Consider the following 20,299-nt stretch of genomic DNA (forward strand, 5'->3'; position numbering starts at 1 on the left):
TTGCTAAATAGTTGTTTATGTACATTAAGGAACAGTGTCTCTACCATCGCTCTCTATAGAGTATTATCTGTTCACTCAACTTCTTTCATCTATGCTCAGTGTACCTTTGTTAGTCCTGAGGTTATACACACTATACCATTTTATTGTTTGCAGAATATTTTATGAAAAGGAGTTTAAATTAACAGATTAATACTAATGAGTTATTGCGTATATTAATAGTATGAAGCAGCTTAAAAGTTTTTACTAACTATTAAAGGAACTCTCCAGGCAGCACAGATACACTGGGGCTTATTTACCAATGCTGTCTGAAAGTTAGACAGTGCAAACTTAGACTAGACAGTCTTAAAATGTGGCTGCTTTATCTCAGTAGCTTTGCCAAATGAATAAATCTGTTGAATTTTAAGACTACCTCGTCACAGTTTAGACTAACTATTACTTGGCTTAGTTTCTGCCAAAAATTGTGCCAAAATTTTGGTGCAATTTGCAGCAATTTTATACAATTTCTGGTGAAATTTAGGCCATGTCCTTTTTTGGACAAGTCAGAAGAACTGTCTGAAACTGTCTAAAACACATTGCGTAATTAGTGCCAGAAAGCTGTCCTATTTTGAATAGTAAATAAGCATCTCCAGTGTCCGGAGGGCCAGTGCATGACACAGAGATTCTCTCTTTGCCGTTTTCTGAATCCCTGAGTCAAACGTCGCCTGCTAAGACCCTACAGCTGATATTACAAAGTGCATCAGTTTTGTCTGGAGTGTTTCTTTTCATTATGTTTTGTATTAAATTATGGCTCCTGGAAGTAGTGGTGCTGTAGATGGTAGTCATTATGCATTATGGGGGAATCTATGACATTGTTTGTGTGGGTTATGTCTACATTAGGGGGGATTTCTCTTTGAACACCAAAACTAAAGGTTTCATCCATACCATATGGACCAAATCCTGGAGCAACATCAAGCGTTACTTTGGGGGTATAGGCTGGAGTAACGGCAGTGGGGAACTTGCTTTGTCCTAATGGATTAAATGCCATGTTAGGCTGATTGATGTTGGGAAATAACATAGGATCCCCTTGACTTGGTGGAAGCCCCTCTAACCCAGGTATAGAAGGATTGGACCCTAGAACTGAAGGATTGGACCCTAGAATTGAAGGATTCTCAGCTGGGTTCTTTGCCGCTCCTTGGCCTGCTGGATTTATTCCTGCCCCAAAAGTGTCATCTTCTATAGTAAAGTCGCCTGCCATGGCTGGGTTCTGCAGTGATCTTCCAAATCCAGGCCCTAGCAGACCTGTATACAGGGAATTCAAGGCATGTGCAGCCCCAACCCGTCCGCCCTAGAATATACAAAACAATGCAATTAGCATCCGTAAGGAAAATATCATTCATATTTTCCTGTTACATACATTACATAATCTCACTCTAATACACATTAGTTCCAAAATAACAGTTTTGAGCCATTTGGTTCCACCAACAGTTTTGAGCCACCCACTACAGTTTTTTTTCACTGTGAAATTCGCAGCGTTTTTTTTCTGCAGGGGTCTATGGGACTTGTAATGTTAAAAGTGTGATCGCACAAAATCGCTATTCACCGCGAAATTGCGATTTTGCGCGATCGTGATTTTAACCTAAGGGTGACTACCCTCTACAGTTTTTTTTCACTGCAAAATTCGCAGCGTTTTTTTTTTCTGCAGGGGTCTATGGGACTTGTAATGTTAAAACCGCGATCGCGCAAAATCACAATTTACTGCAAAATCGCGATTTTGCGCGATCGCGATTTTAACATTACAAGCCCCATAGACCCCTGCAGAAAAAAAACGCAGCGAATTTCGCAGTGAAAAAAAACTGTAGTGGGTAGTCACCCTAAGGGCTCCTTTCCACTGGCGATAGCGATATCTATGCGATAAAATCGCAATGTTAAAATCGCATCGCAACGCTGCAAAATTGCAAACTTTTGCATTGCGATGCAAGATTCTGTTTTGCCATTGCAATGTATGGGCGACAGAAAAATGCAAAACGCTGAAACAATCCTCCTGCTGCGATTTTTAATCCTCGCATCGCAGCTTGCCCTTAAACATCCCTAGTGGAAAGGCTGTCATAGAATAACATGTGTGGGACATTCCTGCGAGAGCTCGCACTCTCGCATCGCACTGAAAATGTGCGATTACCTCGCCAGTGGAAAGGAGCCCTAAGACGGATCCATTCAGCCTGAGATTTCCCTTTCTCTGCTTCCATAACAGAGCAGGATAACAGAAACAATAATGTGAATGTGAACAAGCCATTATGGGCACCAAAAAGCTTTATTTTATCTCTTTAATTTGCTCCAACAACATTTTAACCCCTTAGTGACTGCCAATACGCCTTTGTACTGACTTTACTAATGTTTTCACTGACTAGACTATTTAAAATATAACTTTTATTCAAAGCTTATTTAGAATGAATTATGGGGTACACAAGACAAAACAAAAACACCTAAGTCAAATCTGTACAAGATTGCAACCAATCCGTAATTTCGCAGACAACCACTGTACAGAGTAAATAAATCCAAAAAGGAGTAGGAAAGACTTATTTCTGGTATTAACAGGAAAATCCCCTTTTCCAAATCATTATAGGGGGTGCATAATCCTAATACCCTCAAGAATAGAAGCTTTGAATAAAAGTTATATTTTAAATAGTCTAGTCAGTGAAAGGGTTATACTATTTCGGACTATTTCTGCCCCAGTGATGGAGACTTTACTGATGTGCTTTAAACTTGCACATCTTATAAGGCAATGACTTGGATGACTGACAGCCAGGCTTCTGCTCTAACTGCCAGATGCAGAGAAACCTCAGATCCCGACAGTTTAACCCCTTCCATACCACAACCAATAACAACTGCAGCATGTATGCAGACGATTGAGTGAAGTGGCTCTGTCACTTTCAGCACTCTGCAAAGCAATCACAAAGTACCAATGTGTTCCCATGGCAGCTGGAAGTCTGACAGAGGCCTCCATGTCTGCCATGTAACTCAGCCTATTAGACCCTGCCTGCCATGGAGTTTAACAGGCTGCTGTCATAGGCTTAGTAGAATGCTCTACATAAGTAATATAATGTATTATCCTGGTGATCAAAATATCGCATCTTCAAGTCTCCTTGATTGACTAAAAACTAGAGTAAAAAAAAAGTTCAATAAAGTTTATTTTAAAGAAAAAAATCCAGATTAAAAAATGCATTTTTTCCCTACAAAACCCCTTTTTACATCAATAAAATACCAACGGAGATTTTAAAAAAAGCAAAACATAACAATTATTGCCGCGTTCGTAACAACCCAGACAATGAAAATATTTTATTATTGATCACAAAAGGTGAATGTCGTAAAAATAGTTAAAAAAATTAATGACAGAATTTCTATTTATTTTGTTTGCCTCAGAAAACATGCAATAAAAAACAATCCAAAAGTCACATGTACCTCAAAATAGTATCAATAAAAATTTCAACTCTTCCTGCATAAAAAAGCAAGACCTCACAGCACTCCATTTCTGGAAAAATAAAAATACTATGGGTCTTAGAATGCAGCGATGGTTTTTGTTTTTCTTTAAAAATGTGTTTTTATTGTGCAAATGTAGTAAAAAATAAAAAAATCTTTATAAACCTGGTATCGCAGTAATCATGCTGATCAGAAAGTTATCAGGTTATTTTTACCAAATCGTGAGCACCGTAGAAAACAAAACCCCCCAAACCATTGCGGAATTTCTGAGGGGTTTTCCGTCTCCCCACATACAATGTTACTATGTTACTATTTCCCAGCAAATGCTGCTAGAACAATCTATCTTAAACGTTTTGTACCTGCATTTCCTCCGAACTCATGACTCCGAGCCTGGCTGGTGCTCCCTGTAAGAAAAAGCAATATAATCACATTGATCTCGAAATCAATCACTTGTTTCTTATACTAGAAGATATCCATTTCGAATATGATTGGACTAACTAAACTACTACGGTATATATGTTTATGCTTCCTAAATTGTTTATCATGCTGTATGGTTTTGTTTAAAGCAAGAGGGAGTAAGCAAGTGTTAGTGATTCAAATGTATCCCTTAAAGGGACTCTGGCAACATGGGACAGCACCACAAAACTAAGTTATGGTGTTGCTTGGTGAGTTGATGGTGAGCTGCGGGATACACTCAATATATTCATCCTCTCCCAGGTTCCCATGCTGTTTGCCGTTATGCGGTCTGAAAACCTGACTACAGATTGCTCTGACTCGCAGACACATAGATGTCTATGAAAGAGCACATTCACAGCAGTCTGAAAAGTCAGATTTTCAGACCATACACAGACTTCACGGGGGACACTGTTGAAATGGGGGAGCAAGTAAATGTAAAAAATGCATCTTCTGATACCCCATCAGCTTACCAAACAGCTGTTTTGTAGTGACAGAGCCCTTTAAAGCCACATCATTGGATTGTAACATAGATGTGATGGTGTAAAACAGATCTGTTAATTAGTGATGAGCGATTATTGAAATAATCGGGTCTGGAGTGATTGGCCTTATTTTCCAAAAATAATCAGAAATTGGTATGACCTGATCCCGATTTCTATTAACAATGGGAGTAAAAATCAGGTTCCTAATGTGGCCTCATGAAGGTCCCTAGTACATCCAAATTGCATGGCAATACAACCACACATCACACTTTGTGTTTATTGTTCTCCTCCTCTCCACCACTGAGCCACTTTAATTGAACAGACACAACCACTGTTGTTCAGCATGCAATATGGAAAGCAAAACCTGACCCAGCTTACCCAATCAAAATCTGCAAACATGTGCCCAATTTTACTTACTGGCCGATCACGACAAGCAGCCCGACTGTTAATTTTAATCTGAGTTTGAGATAACATGTAAAGGCCCATTTAGACACAACAATTACCGCTCAAAATTCGCTCAAAAGTCATCTTTTGAGCGATAATTGGTGCATGTAAATGTGCCCATCTTTCAGTTTTCTGCCGAACAACCGTTTTAGCTTCTGCTTGAAAACCACAGTTTGGCAGAACAGCTGATAAGCAGGACCGCACACTGTGTTCTGCTGGGGGAAAGCTGATTACAGCTGATAACATTGTATCAGCTGTTCTCAGCTGTCTGCCCCACCAGCAGAACAGCTGATAAGCATACTGTACAGCTTGACTTGCCCGTATAGACTTAGTTTTCAAAATGAAAAATAGCATAGCAGGCTGCAGCTAGATAAATTGTGATTGATCCAATCAGACTCATGGACTTCAGTTGCATATCAATGTAAATACTCAATGTAATACTTTACAACACTATTTAAATAAATAAATGTAATCAATAAAAGATGCAGTAAGTGAGCCCTTGCCTGGATTTCTGCTTGTATTCCAGTAGACAAACACAATCTAACTAAATAACACACAGTTTTACTGTCCATGTCTTTTATTGAGCATTGAGTGCAGGAATAGCAATTGTTGTGGCTTGTTCGGTGTGACGGCTTCGTGGCATGGTGGCCACGATACAGGAACAGACATGTCACCCTGCCACTATGAAGAGCATAGGTTAAAACGCATTGTGCAGGGGCTGCTGGCTGCTATTTATTTGGATGATGCATACTGGAATGCTATCTGAGAGTCATACCTGTTAGAAATGTTTTTGGGTGTGGTTCCTTCTGTGCTACCTATCATCAGATGTGGAGGTCTTTATATTCCTACCCCTCCCTTTCTCCCTTGCTGTTGATTCAGTTCAGTTAGAAGAATAGTTGCAGCTGGTTGGAGCCTCTATCCTGGGTGAAAGCATCCCATTGTCAGTTAAGCATTGGTTTTCTTTTCTTTTGCTTTTGTTAGTCTTTACACTGTTTCTTTGTTGTGTTTTGTGCATCTCTCCAGGTACCTTATCAAGAAAAGTCAGGTTCTAGGTGAATACCGTGGGGTCGTCCTTACCAGGACACCTACCTCGCTTATAGGCAGGGGTTCCCCATTCCCCTGAGTTGTAAGGAACAGATTTTTCCATCTATCTATGCCTGGAGTGGTGTAGTCTGTGTTAGCATTATATCATGTGTGCTTCCAGCGTTTCCGTGTCAAGGCCGCCCTGTGTCAATGCTGGGTGTGGTGCTACTGTGCCGCACACATGTGACAGCAATTAAATATCTGTTTAAAAGAGAGCTAATTGGCAAAACATGTTTCAGTTAGCTCTCTTTTACAAGGGCTGATAAATCGTTTAGATTCCCACATCCAGCAGGAATCTGAATAATTAGCATTCAGTTCAAATGCATGCCTCGACTGAACAACGAACAAGATTTTGTTTGCTTCATCCTTGTCATTCAGTTTCTGCATGCATAAAACTGAACGACAGATCAGCCTGTGTAAAAAGCTAGACGGATTGGCCCGTTCCACCTCCATTCACTAGCACTGATCGTTCCTGTGTCAAAGCACAGGAACAATTATCGCTGGGACAACCTTGGGGCATCTGACAAATTGTCTTGTGTAAAAGTGCCCTTAAAGGGGTTGTCTCGCGAAAGCAAGTGGGGTTAAGCACTTCTGTATGGCCATATTAATGCACTTTGTAATATACATCGTGCATTAAATATGAGCCATACAGAAGTTATATACTTACCTTCCCTGCGCTGGCGTCCCCGTCTCCATGGCTCCGTCTAACTTCAGCGTCTAATCGCCCGATTAGACGCGCTTGCGCAGAAGGGTCTTCTGCCTTCGGCTCGGCAGCAGCGGCGTTCTGGCTCCGCCCCTTGTACGCATCATCGCGTAGCTCCGCCCCATGACGTGTGCCGATTCCAGCCTCCTGATTGGCTGGAATCGGCACACGTGACGGGGGCGGAGCTACGCGATGACGCGTACAAGGGGGCGGAGCCAGAACGCCGCTGCTGCCGAGCCGAAGGCAGAAGACCCTTCTGCGCAAGCGCGTCTAATCGGGCAATTAGACGCTGAAGTTAGACGGAGCCATGGAGATGGGGACGCCAGCAACGGAGTCAGTAAGTGAATAACTTCTGTATGGCTCATATTTAATGCACGATGTATATTACAAAGTGCATTAATATGGCCATACAGAAGTGCTGAACCCCACTTGCTTTCGCGAGACAACCCCTTTAAGAAGATGAGATTGAAAGTTTGGGTTTGACAGATGCTTTGTCAAGTAAAGGCACACAAAGCCTGGTTATTGACAAATCTGTCCTTCTCCAGAAAGAGTAGTCAGTGTAAACCATGCCTCGATGCAAACAACTTTCAGAAAACCTGAGAAGACATGTCATAATGATGCATCAAACTGGAATAGGCTACACAAGCCCTGCTAAAGACCTAGGTGTACATCAGTGGCGGGTTAGAACATTCAGGATTGTTGTACCTTCCCTACTAGTGGGTGTCCTGTTAGGATCATTCTAAGTGCACAATGGGCAGTACTGAAAGAGGTGAGAAAGAACCCAAAAGTAAGAGCAAAAGACTCCACAAACTATTCATATGTCCAATATTAAAAAATCCATAAATAAAAAAGGTGTTCATGAAAGTACACAACAAAAGAAATTGCTGCTGTCCAAAGAAAACATTTTGGCCCATCTCAAGTTTGCCTCAGATCATTGAGATCAAAACATTTTACACACACACAAGCACACAGAGAAGAAGACTTGTTTTTTTTTGAATGGCCAAGTTAGAGTCCTGACTTTAACCCCTTTCCCCTGCAGATAATTTTGGCCTTCTGGACCAGGCCCCATAGTTCAAATCTGATGTGTAAGTGATGATCAGAATGTTTTATTTCATGACACATTGCACTTTGAAGGTAAGTTTTGGTTGGTGCATTTTTTATTTTTAAAAAAATCCTAAATTTATAGACCTTTTTGAAATATGTGCAATTTTCAGACTTCCTGCTAGTAAGACAGACAATCATACCATGCAAAATAGCTAATTGCATTTTATTGGAAAATTGTAATTTTTTAAATTATTTGTGGAGAGGTTTACACATAAAAATATTTTTTACTATTTCTTTTGTACACCACATTTGTTTGTCTCACACAAGAACTCGAAGATGCGATCCTTTGATCAGTTAGATAAAACACTAGACCACTTATGTCACATCATCACTTACAGTATGACCTCTCACTGTTGACACTGACTTTCACAGTCCACTATACATCGCAGATCCAGAGCGAAGGCATAAGAAGGTGGGTGCTGGGGGGGGGGGGGCGGTCGGTCCCTGGTGCTATCAGTGAGGGGGTGACAGCTCAGCTAGTTAGCTGTGGTCCTGGCGTGCAACTACTTGGCAGCGGCAGGTGGAGAAGCTACTATTGGAGTCTGCCATAAGCCCCTCACAGAGCCTGCACTGTCCCCTAGCGCCGGTTAACCCTCCACCCGCCAGCCCTGTCATGAAGGGACATACAGACCTGCAAAGCTGGCAACTTCCAGGACCTCTGATGATGTCATGTCATGTGATACCTTGTGTGGGAGGAGTCATGGATCACATGACCACAGGGGAGATCAGTAAATGTAGGACTCTACTGTGTTCTGTGTGTGTTGGAGCTGTGGGGGTCAGGATGGATGGATGGATGGATGGAGTGAGTGAGTGGAGCTCTAGGGGTCAGGATGGATTGAAGGATTGAAGGATTAAGTGAGTGGAGCTGTGAGGATCAGGATGGATGGAGCAGAGCTGTGTGTGTGATGTCTGGGGGTCAGGATGGATGTAGCGGTGCTGTGTGTGTGATGTGTGGGGATCAGGATGGATGTAGCGCAGCTGTGTGTGTGATGTGTGGGGATCAGGATGGATGTAGTAGAGCTGTGTGTGTGATTTGTGGGGATCAGGATTGATGTAGCAGAGCTGTGTGTGTGATATGTGGGGATAAGTTTGGATGTAGTAGAGTTGTGTGTGTGATGTCTGGGGATCAGGATGGATGTAGCGGAGCTGTGTGTTATGTGTGGGGAGAAGCATAGATGGAGCGGAGATGTGTGTGTGATGTCTGGGCATGAGGATGGATGTAGTGGAGCTGTGTGTGTGTGATGTCTGGGCATGAGGATGGATGTAGTGGAGCTGTGTGTGTGTGATGTCTGGGAATCAGGATGGATGTAGCTGAGCTGTGTGTGTGATATCTGGGGATCAGGATGGATGTAGCGGAGTTGTGTGTGTGATGTCTGGGGGTCAGGATGGATGGATTGAGTGAGTGAGTGGAGCTGTGGGGATCAGGATGAATGTAGCAAAGCTGTATGTTAAATGTCTGGGGATCAGGATGGATGTAGCAGAGCTGTGTCTGTGATGTCTGGGGGTCAGGATGGATGTAATAGAGCTGTGTGTGGGATGTGTGGGGATCAGGATGGATGTAGCGGAGCTGTGTGTGTTATGTGTGAGGATCAGGATGGATGTAGCGTAGCTTTTTGTGTGATGTCTGGGGATCAGGATGGATGTAGTAGGGCTGTGTGTGTGATGTCTTGGGATCAGGATGGATGTAGTAGAGTTGTGTGTGTGATGTCTGTGGATCAGGATAGAGCGGAGCTGTGTGTGTGTGATGTCTGGGAAATAGGATGGATGTAGTAGAGTTGTGTGTGCGATGTCTGGGGATCAGGATGGATGTATCGGAGCTGTGTGTGCAATGTGTGGGGATCAGGATGGATGTACGGCCGGCTCTGCAGTGACAGTGTCGGGATCCAAGGATAAGAGCAGAGGAGTAGTAAATGCGGTACAACAAGATATGTACCATGTACTGCATGTAATCTTGTATGTTTAGGTGGTATACGTTATACCAGCTATACATATAATTATGTACTGGACATATCCAGGTTATATCAGCATCACTATATACAGGGGATGTATATCTGCTATATATATAGTGATATAGAGCATGCTGGGGTAACCTGGGTATCTTCTGTATATAATTATATATGTACAGGTGGTATAAGCTAGACATCTCCTTATATAGTGATATGGAGCATGCTGGTGTAACCTGGAATATCACTATATACAGCAGCTGTACGTACATAATAATATACTGGAGATACCCAGGTTAGGGCTCCTTCACAAGGGCAAGCGCGATATGTAAATTACGGCCCGATATCGCGCTCCCCACCATGTGAACTCCCTTTGGATGCAAGGAGTTTTCATGTGAGAACAGCCTGGCATCACTGCAGGGATGGAGCGAATCCCACCTCGGCTGTCACAGCCACAGCAGAGGATCGAGGGCTTAGCTACAAGTAAGCAGGGAAACAGTAAACATGATACAAATAGTGCATTTTTCACTTGCATTTTTTTGGGTCAGTGTCTAATTTTTGGCTTTTTTTTTTTAGATGTTTTTGCTTAGACTTCTCCATGAATAATGGCAGAAAAAAATGCATGCTAAACATAAGTAAACAAACAATCACCACCCAGAAAACACCTGTGAAAAACTCTTGTGTCGGTTAAAAAAACAGTTGACATTTTTAAAATCTATTTTTTTTTGAGGGGGGGAATCACCCAAAAATTGATGGTTCAGGGAAGCCTTATAGGAAATGTATCATCTGTATTCTTTTCACTAAGAAAAACCAGATAAGGAAACATTCCATTTCTTTCTTTTTTTTCTTATTTTTTTTTCCTCATTATACATTTTCTTTTTATTCTATTGTCTGTACACGACTATGGGGCGGCCATCTTGTCTTTACTGCAGTTCACAGCATTTAGAGAGATGCTTTACTGCAGAACTCATGGGCCTTTCACACAGTGGACAGAAGCTGACCTAATAATTTCTACGGGAGACTCTTCCACCATGCACTGTGACCTGTGCAGGGAGGGGGTGGAGGTAAGCTGTGACTATCACTTTAGACTTTGTGTTAATGTTATGTGTTTTAGTAGCATTTTGTGAGAGGAGTTTTTCAAAACTAGAATTAATCAAGAGCTCTTAGGTCCACCATGAGTCAGGCTCGGCTCTCTGGCTTAGCTATCTTGGCAATTGAAAACAAAGTAGCGAAAGGAATTGATGTTGTGATGCGTTTCAAAATTTTCGGAGTACAAAGTTAGGAGACAAAGGACTTAAGTGTTTATGATTTACAATGTTAAGTAAATAAATCAGAAAATTACACCTGCAACTGTAAGTATCTTGTCTTTTCTTCTTTGGGCAGGGGGGGGAGACAAATACATTTCTGCCCGGGTACCACCTGACCTTGCTACGCCACTGATCCAGAGGTCATGATTTGACATTCGATTGTCATGGAAAGCATCAGCACCCCGTGTTCAGTTTGTGGAAGTGTCGATTACCTGTAAGAAGGAGTCCTCTCCCTCTCCAAACCCTCTAGTTGCCGTATTTATAGTTTCATCTAAAGGGTTAAGTCACTAGGATCGGAGGAAAGCTCCATCCTGTGGTTGCAGCAGGACCGTGGCTGAAAGTTACAAAATTCCAATGGTCCAAAATTCTTCCTCAGTGTTTAGTTAGGTGGTATTTGCCTATAATTGTTGCTTAGCTAACCATCAGACCACATTTTATTATTAATCAATGCAGAAATCCAGGTGTTTCCAAAAGGTTCACTATTCACTAACTTTTTTGTGCTGCTATATACTGTATAAGAATAAAGCATTTGACTTACATTAGGTCCAGCTCCATAATTCATAAAGTAAACCCCAGGATACGGCTAAAATGATAGAAATGTTTTAAAGAAGCACTGTTGTTTTTACAAACTTTGCATAAATCAATATTGCAATATAAGAAAACTTTGACATATAACAAATGAATATTATATTATTATGCCGCTTTCTCTACTTTTGGGCTACGGCTTTTCCTTTCCCTGCCTCCTACACTGATCATTGACTTTGAATTACTGCTAAAATTCATCTTGAGATGCATCAGCTCACTGAGGGTTCAGGGTACAAGCTGCCCATTGAAGTCTATGGAGAGGGAAGGGAGAAGAAAGCAGCTGCAGAATGTGACACAATCTAAAAGGCTGAAGAAGGGGAGTTTTAATGGTACCTAGAGGTTTTGTCCTTTTAGTACTACTTATAAATGTAGAAGCTGTCTCTCTGAGATGTGTTGCTTCTGCTATAAGCGAATTCTCGTATTGTATCCTTGTATTTTTGCATTTAGGTAGGATTGATCTATAATAATGATTTTTTTCTTAGCAGCTTAGAGGAAAGCAGAGAGCATTTTGGAAAGCAAACTGCCCCCTAGTTTCTGATGTTTTCTTAGATGCTGGATAGCAATTTCTTCAATGCTTAAAGGAGATGTCCCGAGGCAGCAAGTGGGGTTATACACTTCTGTATGGCCATAATAATGCACTTTGTAATATACATTGTGCATTAATTATGAGCCATACAGAAGTTATAAAAAGTTTTTTACTTACCTGCTCCGTTGCTAGCGTCCTGGTCTCCATGGTGCCGACTAATTTTTGGCCTCCGATGGCCAAATTAGCCGCGCTTGCGCAGTCCGGGTCTTCTGCTGTTCTCTATGGGGCTCCGTGTAGCTCCGTGTAGCTCCGCCCCGTCACGTGCCGATTCCAGCCAATCAGGAGGCTGGAATCGGCAGTGGACCGCACAGAAGAGCTGCGGTCCACGAAGATAGAGGATCCCGGCGGCCATCTTCAGCGGTAAGTATTGAAGTCACCGGACCGCCGGGATTCAGGTAAGCGCTGTGCGGGTGGTTTTTTTAACCCCTGCATCGGGGTTGTCTCGCGCCGAACGGGGGGGGGGGTTTAAAAAAAAAAAAAACCGTTTCGGCGCGGGACATCTCCTTTAAAGAGTTTGTCTCATTTTGTCAATCCCTTTAATGTGCTTTACTAAGGTATATGAATGTCAAAGAGAAGGGTTAGGTGCTTTGGTCCCCTCTGTGAGCTTCAGCAGAGAGGTGCTAACAAGCGGAGATTTGTCTTGGTGGACCTAGTCATCTTGGGAGCTGCGTCACCTCATCAGCTGATCACTGCAGGGGCTCCTACATTAAAGGGATTGCTTATAATGAGACATTCCCCTTAATTATTGAACTCCCCACATCCAGGAATTAAACCATGACTAATGCTCATAGAATCCTAGAATGGTTGGAAGGGACCTATTCTACAAGCTGCTTATAACATCTCCTTGATGGACTTTATAATGTATGGCTTAGACTTACGTGTTGTTGCATGGGTGGTACTGCTGCGGGGTCGGGCACATGATCGGCTGCTCCTTGTTGCAGTAGTTTGTTCATTATTGTCTGGTACTAAAGATAGAACAATATGTAGAAGTAAAATGCCTTTTCCATCAATTCAAAAAACTAACATCACAAATAATAGTGAAACATGTAGAAAGGTATTGTAATAGGGTAATAAGTGACATTTTAGGAAACTGAAGCTTTAAGGATAATCTGACCGGCTGAATTTTTTGTTTTTACTATACTGTCACTATGGAAAAATGACTACCAAATTATAGAGATTTTAAATGCAACTCACTTTTTGGAACATACATGTATAAATAAAATGTGTTGTTTTTTTAACCACTTCCCGTGAGCCATACAGTTATATGTGTTCTAGCTGCATATGTTCTGTATGTGCTATGTATGGAGCAGACTCAAGAGCCAGGCCCACTCTATACATACTGCGTGTCAGCTATCTCTGATAGCCGACACCTGCCTGCAACAGCCACGATTAGAGATCATTTCAATAGTCCGATCATGGCTGATAACCCTTTAAATAAATACCGCTGTCAATTCCGACTGCGCCATTTAATCGGGACTTACATGTTCCAATTGGCTTTGCTGCTATAAGATTGTAGGGTTGCCATCCGGGCGTCAGGGCAGCCTCGGGCCTTATGCGGCACATCTTTAGTAGGAAGCCTGTGAAAAAACAGTATAATGCAATACATAGTATTGCATTATACTGTATGGTATAAGTGCTGTATAAGCGATCAAATGATCACAAGTTCAAGTCCGCGAAGGGGACTTAAAAAAGAAAAAATAAGCAAAGAAAAGACTTTTTAATTATTACTTAAAAATTTTTAAAAAAGGTAAAATTTTAAATAATCCTCATTTTCCCAGTTGTCGCATCAAAAAAATTTAATTATTAAAAAGTTTTGCGCCTATTCATTCCACAAGTCATCATATGTTAAACCAGTACTAGCCAACCAGTTGCTTGAGAGCCACATTTGGCTCACTATTGGAGTCATGACCATCTGTATTGACAATTGACAATATTCTAGACTTATCCTAACGACTAAAAAGTCCCAATTTGGATGTCATAATACTAGTAACATATTTATCAGCAAATGTTTGCAATTTTTTAGTTCCTTGTTACTCCACATTTAAGTTATGACTACACTGTGATTTTGGGTGCATCATGGCCCTGCTGCTTCGCAACCTAAAGTAAGTCCATGTGGTCACGTTGCGAGTCAAAAGTTTCATGACCAGACAGTCACAAGAAATCTAAGTATTTCAAAGGTAGATGCTCCAAGGAATGCACGTTAATGCAGAGGTATTTCAATAATGCAAAGCTACTCATGGGACCATGGACCTCCAGTCCCGGTGTAGTATCCAGAAGATCAAAGAAAGACTTCCTACAGTCGAAACGTTGCCTGTATTTTACACTATGGAGGAATAAAAGTTGATTTTCTTTTAATTCACCACCTGATGCTGCTACTATCTTTGATCTTCTGGAGTCACAAGAAATCTGTCAGATCTGCATTTCTTGCAATTGTCAGGTTGTGGTAACCGGGATTGCTTATATTAGGATATAATGTAGCAGGGCCATAGTGCGATCTTTAGCCATGTGTGTCATTCCTAAACTCACAGTGTAGCTCTAAGATAAAAATTGCTCTTCTCCATTTTTGAGGTGAATGTGGCTCCCGGCCTTCACTCAAAGCTGACCGTGGCGCTATTGTAGACATATGCTTTAGACAATATGCCTATAAGGACGGTTTCAGACCTGCGTTGGGGATTTAGCTTTCCTGCTCCATTTGGTGAGCAGGAAAGGGGAATCCCTGCAGCCAAATGGCTCTGTCTATGGACGAAACTGAACAGCGTCAGACAGATTCCACTGACTAAAATGGGGTCCGTCTGCTTTCTGCCCAGGCGCCCGGCTTTTGGATGGAAGAAGAAGCGCTGTATGCAGCGCTTTTTCTTCTGGTGGTTTCAGCATGATCTGTTACGTAACCTTCAGCCGGAGGTTCTGACACAGATGTGCAACCGGTCTAATACTACGAGGAAATTTAGAGCTTATCGGTATAATATCTAGTCTTGCGTGTTTCACAGATTTGTAAGTGCTTAGAAAGATACATTTAATAAAACAGTATGCTAAAATTTTGCAGTGGTAATGATTACCATAAACAATGCTACCGTTTGGATTTGACCATCAGCTGGACCGCCCTTTGGAGGAATCAGAGTTGGATCTGGTTGGTTTGGGTATCCTAGAGGTAACAAAGGTTGCAGGAGTTGCTCAGTAGTTGGCTGTTTTTGTTTGCCAACTTGTGGATCTTGGACTGATTTAGCTGGATCAACTACACCAGGCAAGGGTGGGGGGTGTATGGGCAGAGCATACTCAAACTGCAGAATAAGCAGAAAGAACTGATGATAATACAGGCAACATAACATGAATAATTAGTTCATCATTCTTTTGTGACTTAGAAACACAACTCACGTCACAATAAAGATAATATTGATTTTGACCATTTTGACCACTGCTATTGACCATTTTATTCACTTCTTGTATAGATATTGGTAGGACCTTAAAGGGGTTTTATCATGATTATAAAACCTTTCTATCAGCTTGGCCCTTTATAAAATAAAAAAAATGATCATATTTGCGTCTCCTTGGACCTCCGAAACAGAGCTGAGCAGCTCACACTGCCTTGGCTGGGTGGAAAAACACGATGGCTGGGGCCAATCAAAGCTGCAACGTCATGCCCCTAAACTCCTGGCATCATGGCACCCATCATATGAGCTATTATGCCAGGAGTGCCAACAGTGACGCTGTGGTCTCTGAGTGGCTGAAGCATTCACATGCTTCCGCCTGGCCATCTACCTGGAAGCCAGCGCTTGTGCAGTGTGAGCCTCTCAGCTCCGCTTCAGGGGTCTAAGGAGAAGTGAGTATAATGTAATATTTTTTAATTTTTTATATAATCATTGGTGGCACTGGGTGGGTTGTTGTAAGATATAAACAGCTTTACTCCTCTCCTAAGGGCTCGCTGCTTCCCTGTCACCACGCTGTCCTTCATTACAGGCTCTGTTTGCATTGGCTGCAGCGGTGACATGCTTGTATGCTCATGTAATGACAGCAGCCAAAGTCCTCCTGGATGCTTGAACAAGCTGGAATGTCATCAGTGATGTCCCATAAGCAAAGCTCTTAGCTTGTGTGATCTGTATATGGGACATCAATGGACCAGGTATTCGCTATGACCTCATAGGTCATGTGACATACTGCTAAAAAAGTGAAGAAGAGATGCACTGGCGTATTTAAAATATTGCTGTGCGCAATGGAGGACTCTATTAGATGGCCAAAAAATATTTTGGGCAACCCCTTTAAGTACATTCTTAGAAATGCTTTAGCTCAAAAAATGCTTCAGTATATATATAATTATTTGATATTAGGGTTCAAGATCCATGTAAAATGTTTACCATGCTTAGGCTGCTTTCACATCTGCATTGGGGGTTCAGTTTTCCTGCTCCATTATGGGGGCAGTAAAAGGGAATCCCCTGTCCGAACAAGTCCACCTTATTATGGAACCAAACAGTACCAAACTGGCACAACTGACTATAATTGGGTCCATTGGGTTTACGCTCAGCTGTCCGGCATTTTCCTGGATGATAAAGTCCTGCATGCAAGTCTTTTTTTCTGTATTTTGTGCCGAATCTGCGATGGAACCTACAGCACAGATGTGAAAGTGGCCTTAGAAAGTTCACAGGTTTAGAAATTAATTTGGTTAGAATACTACAACTATTGGCTTTCTCCTTCTTCTTCACCTTTCTTTCTTGATTCCTTGAAGAGGTTGTCCCATCAAGACAACCTGTTTATATGTCTTATTAGAGTATATGGACATCAGTTGGAGACCCCTTTTATTAGCTATAGCAGAGAGCTGCTACATATTGGCACCATGTAACACTAAAGTTAAAAGTGTTCACGCAATAGCAATTTCTTTATAACAAGACCCAGCTAGCAACAAAACAAATTTAAAAAACAAAAAAAATGAAATAAATTGTATGATCACGAATGCACGAAGTCTGATCGGTAAAGTGGGCGAGCTTGAAGCAAGAATGACTGATGAAAGTTATGATATGGTCGGAATTACTGAAACATGGCTTGATGATAAGTGCGATTGGGCGGTGAATTTGCAGGGGTACAATCTCTTCAGAAGAGACCGAAGGAACCAGAAAGGGGGAGGGGTATGTCTGTACGTCAAATCGAACTTGAAGCCGAGGCTACGGGAGGATATAGGGGTAGGAGACGAACAGGTGGAATCTCTGTGGGTAGAAATACAGGGAGGAAAAAATAACAAAATCCTGATAGGGGTCTTCTATCGACCACCAAAAGCAACAGAAGAAACTGAAGACTTACTACTAAGGCAGATAGAAGAGGTATCAAAACGAAACGAAGTAATTATCATGGGGGACTTTAATTACCCAGATATAACATGGGAGAACGAAACCTGCAAATCTCACAGGGGTGATAAGTTCTTGAGAGTAATTAAAGACAATTACCTGAACCAACTTGTGCAGGAACCAACAAGAGGGAGAGCCATTCTGGACCTAGTGCTAACTAACAAACCGGAACGTATAAAGGGGGTGCAGGTTGAGGGGCACTTGGGGAACAGCGACCACAATATAATCAACTTCCAGCTGTCAATCAATAGGAAGCCTTATCAGGGAGTGACAAAGAAACTAAACTTTAGTAAAGCAAAATTTGATGAGCTTAGAACTACTATCGGTAACATTAATTGGGACAACATCCTCAAAAATATCAGTACGGAGGAAAAATGGGAAAAGTTCAAAAGGATCCTAATCGCCTCATGTGAGCAGTCCATTCCCTTTAAAAATAAAAGAAACTCAGCTAAAAGGAAACCAATGTGGTTCGACAAGACGGTACGAGGGGCAATAAACGAAAAGAAGAAAGCGTTCAAACTACTAAAGCAACAAGGCAGCGAAGAAGCGCTAAAATCATACAGGGAAAAAAACAAAATATGCAAAGATACGATTAAAACTGCCAAGGAGGAAGCAGAAAGACGGATCGCAAAAGAGAGCAGAAACAACCCGAAGCTATTTTTCAACTACATAAACAGCAAAAGGATTTGCAGGGAGAGCGCTGGCCCTTTAAAAAACAATGCAGGAGAAATCATTGATGATGACGAAGGGAAAGCAAATCTAATAAACAGTTTCTTCTCAAGTGTGTTCACCAAAGAAAAGGAAATGCCACACGAGATGCAGGGGAATAAAACGAACTCCTCACAAAATATCTCATACCTAACGCAGGAGGAGGTGCGGAAGCGTCTAAAGAAAACTAAGATTGATAAATCACCGGGCCCAGATGGATTACACCCAAGGATACTAAAGGAACTAAGTGACGAGATAGCTAGGCCGCTATACCTAATATTTCTAGACACTATCAAGACCGGAGTAGTACCATTGGACTGGCGCATTGCCAACGTGGTTCCAATTTACAAAAAAGGGAGCAAAAGTGAGCCTGGTAACTACAGGCCAGTAAGTCTCACTTCAGTAACGGGAAAAATTTTCGAGGGGATTCTGAGAGACGCCATCGATGAGTACCTCAAGGAGATTAAGGGAATAACTCCTCACCAGCATGGATTCATGAAGGGTCGCTCATGTCAGACAAATCTGATCAGTTTCTACGATGAAGTAAGCTCTAAGCTGGACCAGGGAGAATCTATTGATCTTGTATATCTGGACTTCTCTAAAGCCTTTGACACCGTGCCACATAATAGGCTAATATACAAAATGAGGCAGCTCGGACTGGGCGAAAACGTGTGTAAGTGGGTAAAAAATTGGCTCAACGATAGAAAGCAGAGGGTGGTAATAAATGGTTCGTACTCTGATTGGACCACAGTCGCTAGCGGGGTGCCACAGGGTTCAGTATTAAGCCCCACTCTGTTCAACATATTTATCAATGACCTGATAGAGGGGCTGCACAGCAAAATATCAATATTTGCAGATGACACAAAATTATACAATATAATTAATGCAACGGAGGACAATGTGCGGCTACAAACGGACCTGGATAAGCTGGGGGCTTGGGCAGAAAAATGGCAAATGAAGTTCAATGTTGAAAAATGTAAGACTATGCACATGGGCAAGAGGAACGGATGTCACAAATATTCACTTAATGGGGTACCACTAGGGAAAAGTGATATGGAAAAGGATCTGGGGGTATTAGTGGATAATAGACTAAACTGGAGTAACCAATGCCAGTCAGCCGCTGCAAAGGCAAATAAAGTGTTGGGGTGCATCAAAAGAGGTATAGGGGCGAAGGACGAGAACATTATCCTTCCATTATATAAGGCACTTGTCAGACCTCACATGGAATACTGCGTACAATTCTGGACACCGGTGCTCAGGAAAGATGTCACAGTGCTTGAGGGGGTTCAAAGAAGAGCGACTAAACTAATACATGGAATGACGGGACTGGAATACCCAGAGAGGCTGTCCAAATTGGGACTATTTACTCTAGAAAAAAGAAGGTTAAGAGGCGACCAAATAACCATGTATAAGTACATGAGGGGACAACACAAGGATCTCTCCCGTGATCTGTTTACACCCAGGACTGCGACGGTAACAAGAGGACATCCGCTACGATTAGAGGAAAGTAGGTTTCATCACCAACACAGAAAGGGGTTCTTTACTGTAAGAGCAGTTAGACTGTGGAACTCTCTACCGGAGGAAGTGGTGATGGCAAAATCCATAGAGGAGTTTAAAAGGGGACTTGATGTCTTTCTGAAGAAGGATATTACAGGATATAAATTTTAGGTTAATAGGCAGGTAGGAACTATTAGGGGTTGATCCAGGGAACAGTCTGATTGCCATTAGGGAGTCGGGAAGGAATTTTTTCCCCAAAAGGGCTAATTGACTTCTGGCCTTGGGGTTTTTTGCCTTCCCCTGGATCAACACAGTAGGATAGACAGGCTGGACTAGATGGACAATGTCTTCATTCGGCCTTACATACTATGTTACTATGTTACTATGTTAGCTGATCGCTGCAGCAGTTCCCTTATTACATGGGTATTATATATGGATTATCTGTGATTAGAGAACCCATTTAATCATCCTCATATCATGTACTATTGACCTTCTAACACATGATTGGGGATTATAGATTCTGAAATGCTGTGTGCTGCTGAAATGTTCTTCTATTTTTTAGCACATCAAAACATCATATAATTATAGGGAAGACATAAAAGAATCAGAAGTGGCTAAAGC

General features: G+C 41.9%; 1 protein-coding gene across 1 annotated transcript in view; it reads right to left on the minus strand.

Annotated features, from left to right (window-relative positions):
* Positions 1 to 293: 293 nt before the first annotated feature.
* AMBN (ameloblastin) overlaps positions 294 to 20,299 on the minus strand; it is a 29,711-nt gene continuing 9,705 nt past the window's right edge. The window contains exons 5-9 of the mRNA XM_066574905.1: positions 15,200 to 15,421; positions 13,022 to 13,108; positions 11,511 to 11,555; positions 3,813 to 3,857; positions 294 to 1,324 (exon numbers count right to left, since the gene is read on the minus strand). Coding sequence (XP_066431002.1) covers positions 782 to 1,324; positions 3,813 to 3,857; positions 11,511 to 11,555; positions 13,022 to 13,108; positions 15,200 to 15,421 — 942 coding nt within the window. The 3' untranslated portion in view covers positions 294 to 781. The remainder of the gene's footprint in view (positions 1,325 to 3,812; positions 3,858 to 11,510; positions 11,556 to 13,021; positions 13,109 to 15,199; positions 15,422 to 20,299) is intronic.

This window comes from Eleutherodactylus coqui, chromosome 7 (assembly GCF_035609145.1).
Source record: "Eleutherodactylus coqui strain aEleCoq1 chromosome 7, aEleCoq1.hap1, whole genome shotgun sequence".
Classification (NCBI taxonomy): Eukaryota; Metazoa; Chordata; class Amphibia; order Anura; family Eleutherodactylidae; genus Eleutherodactylus; species Eleutherodactylus coqui.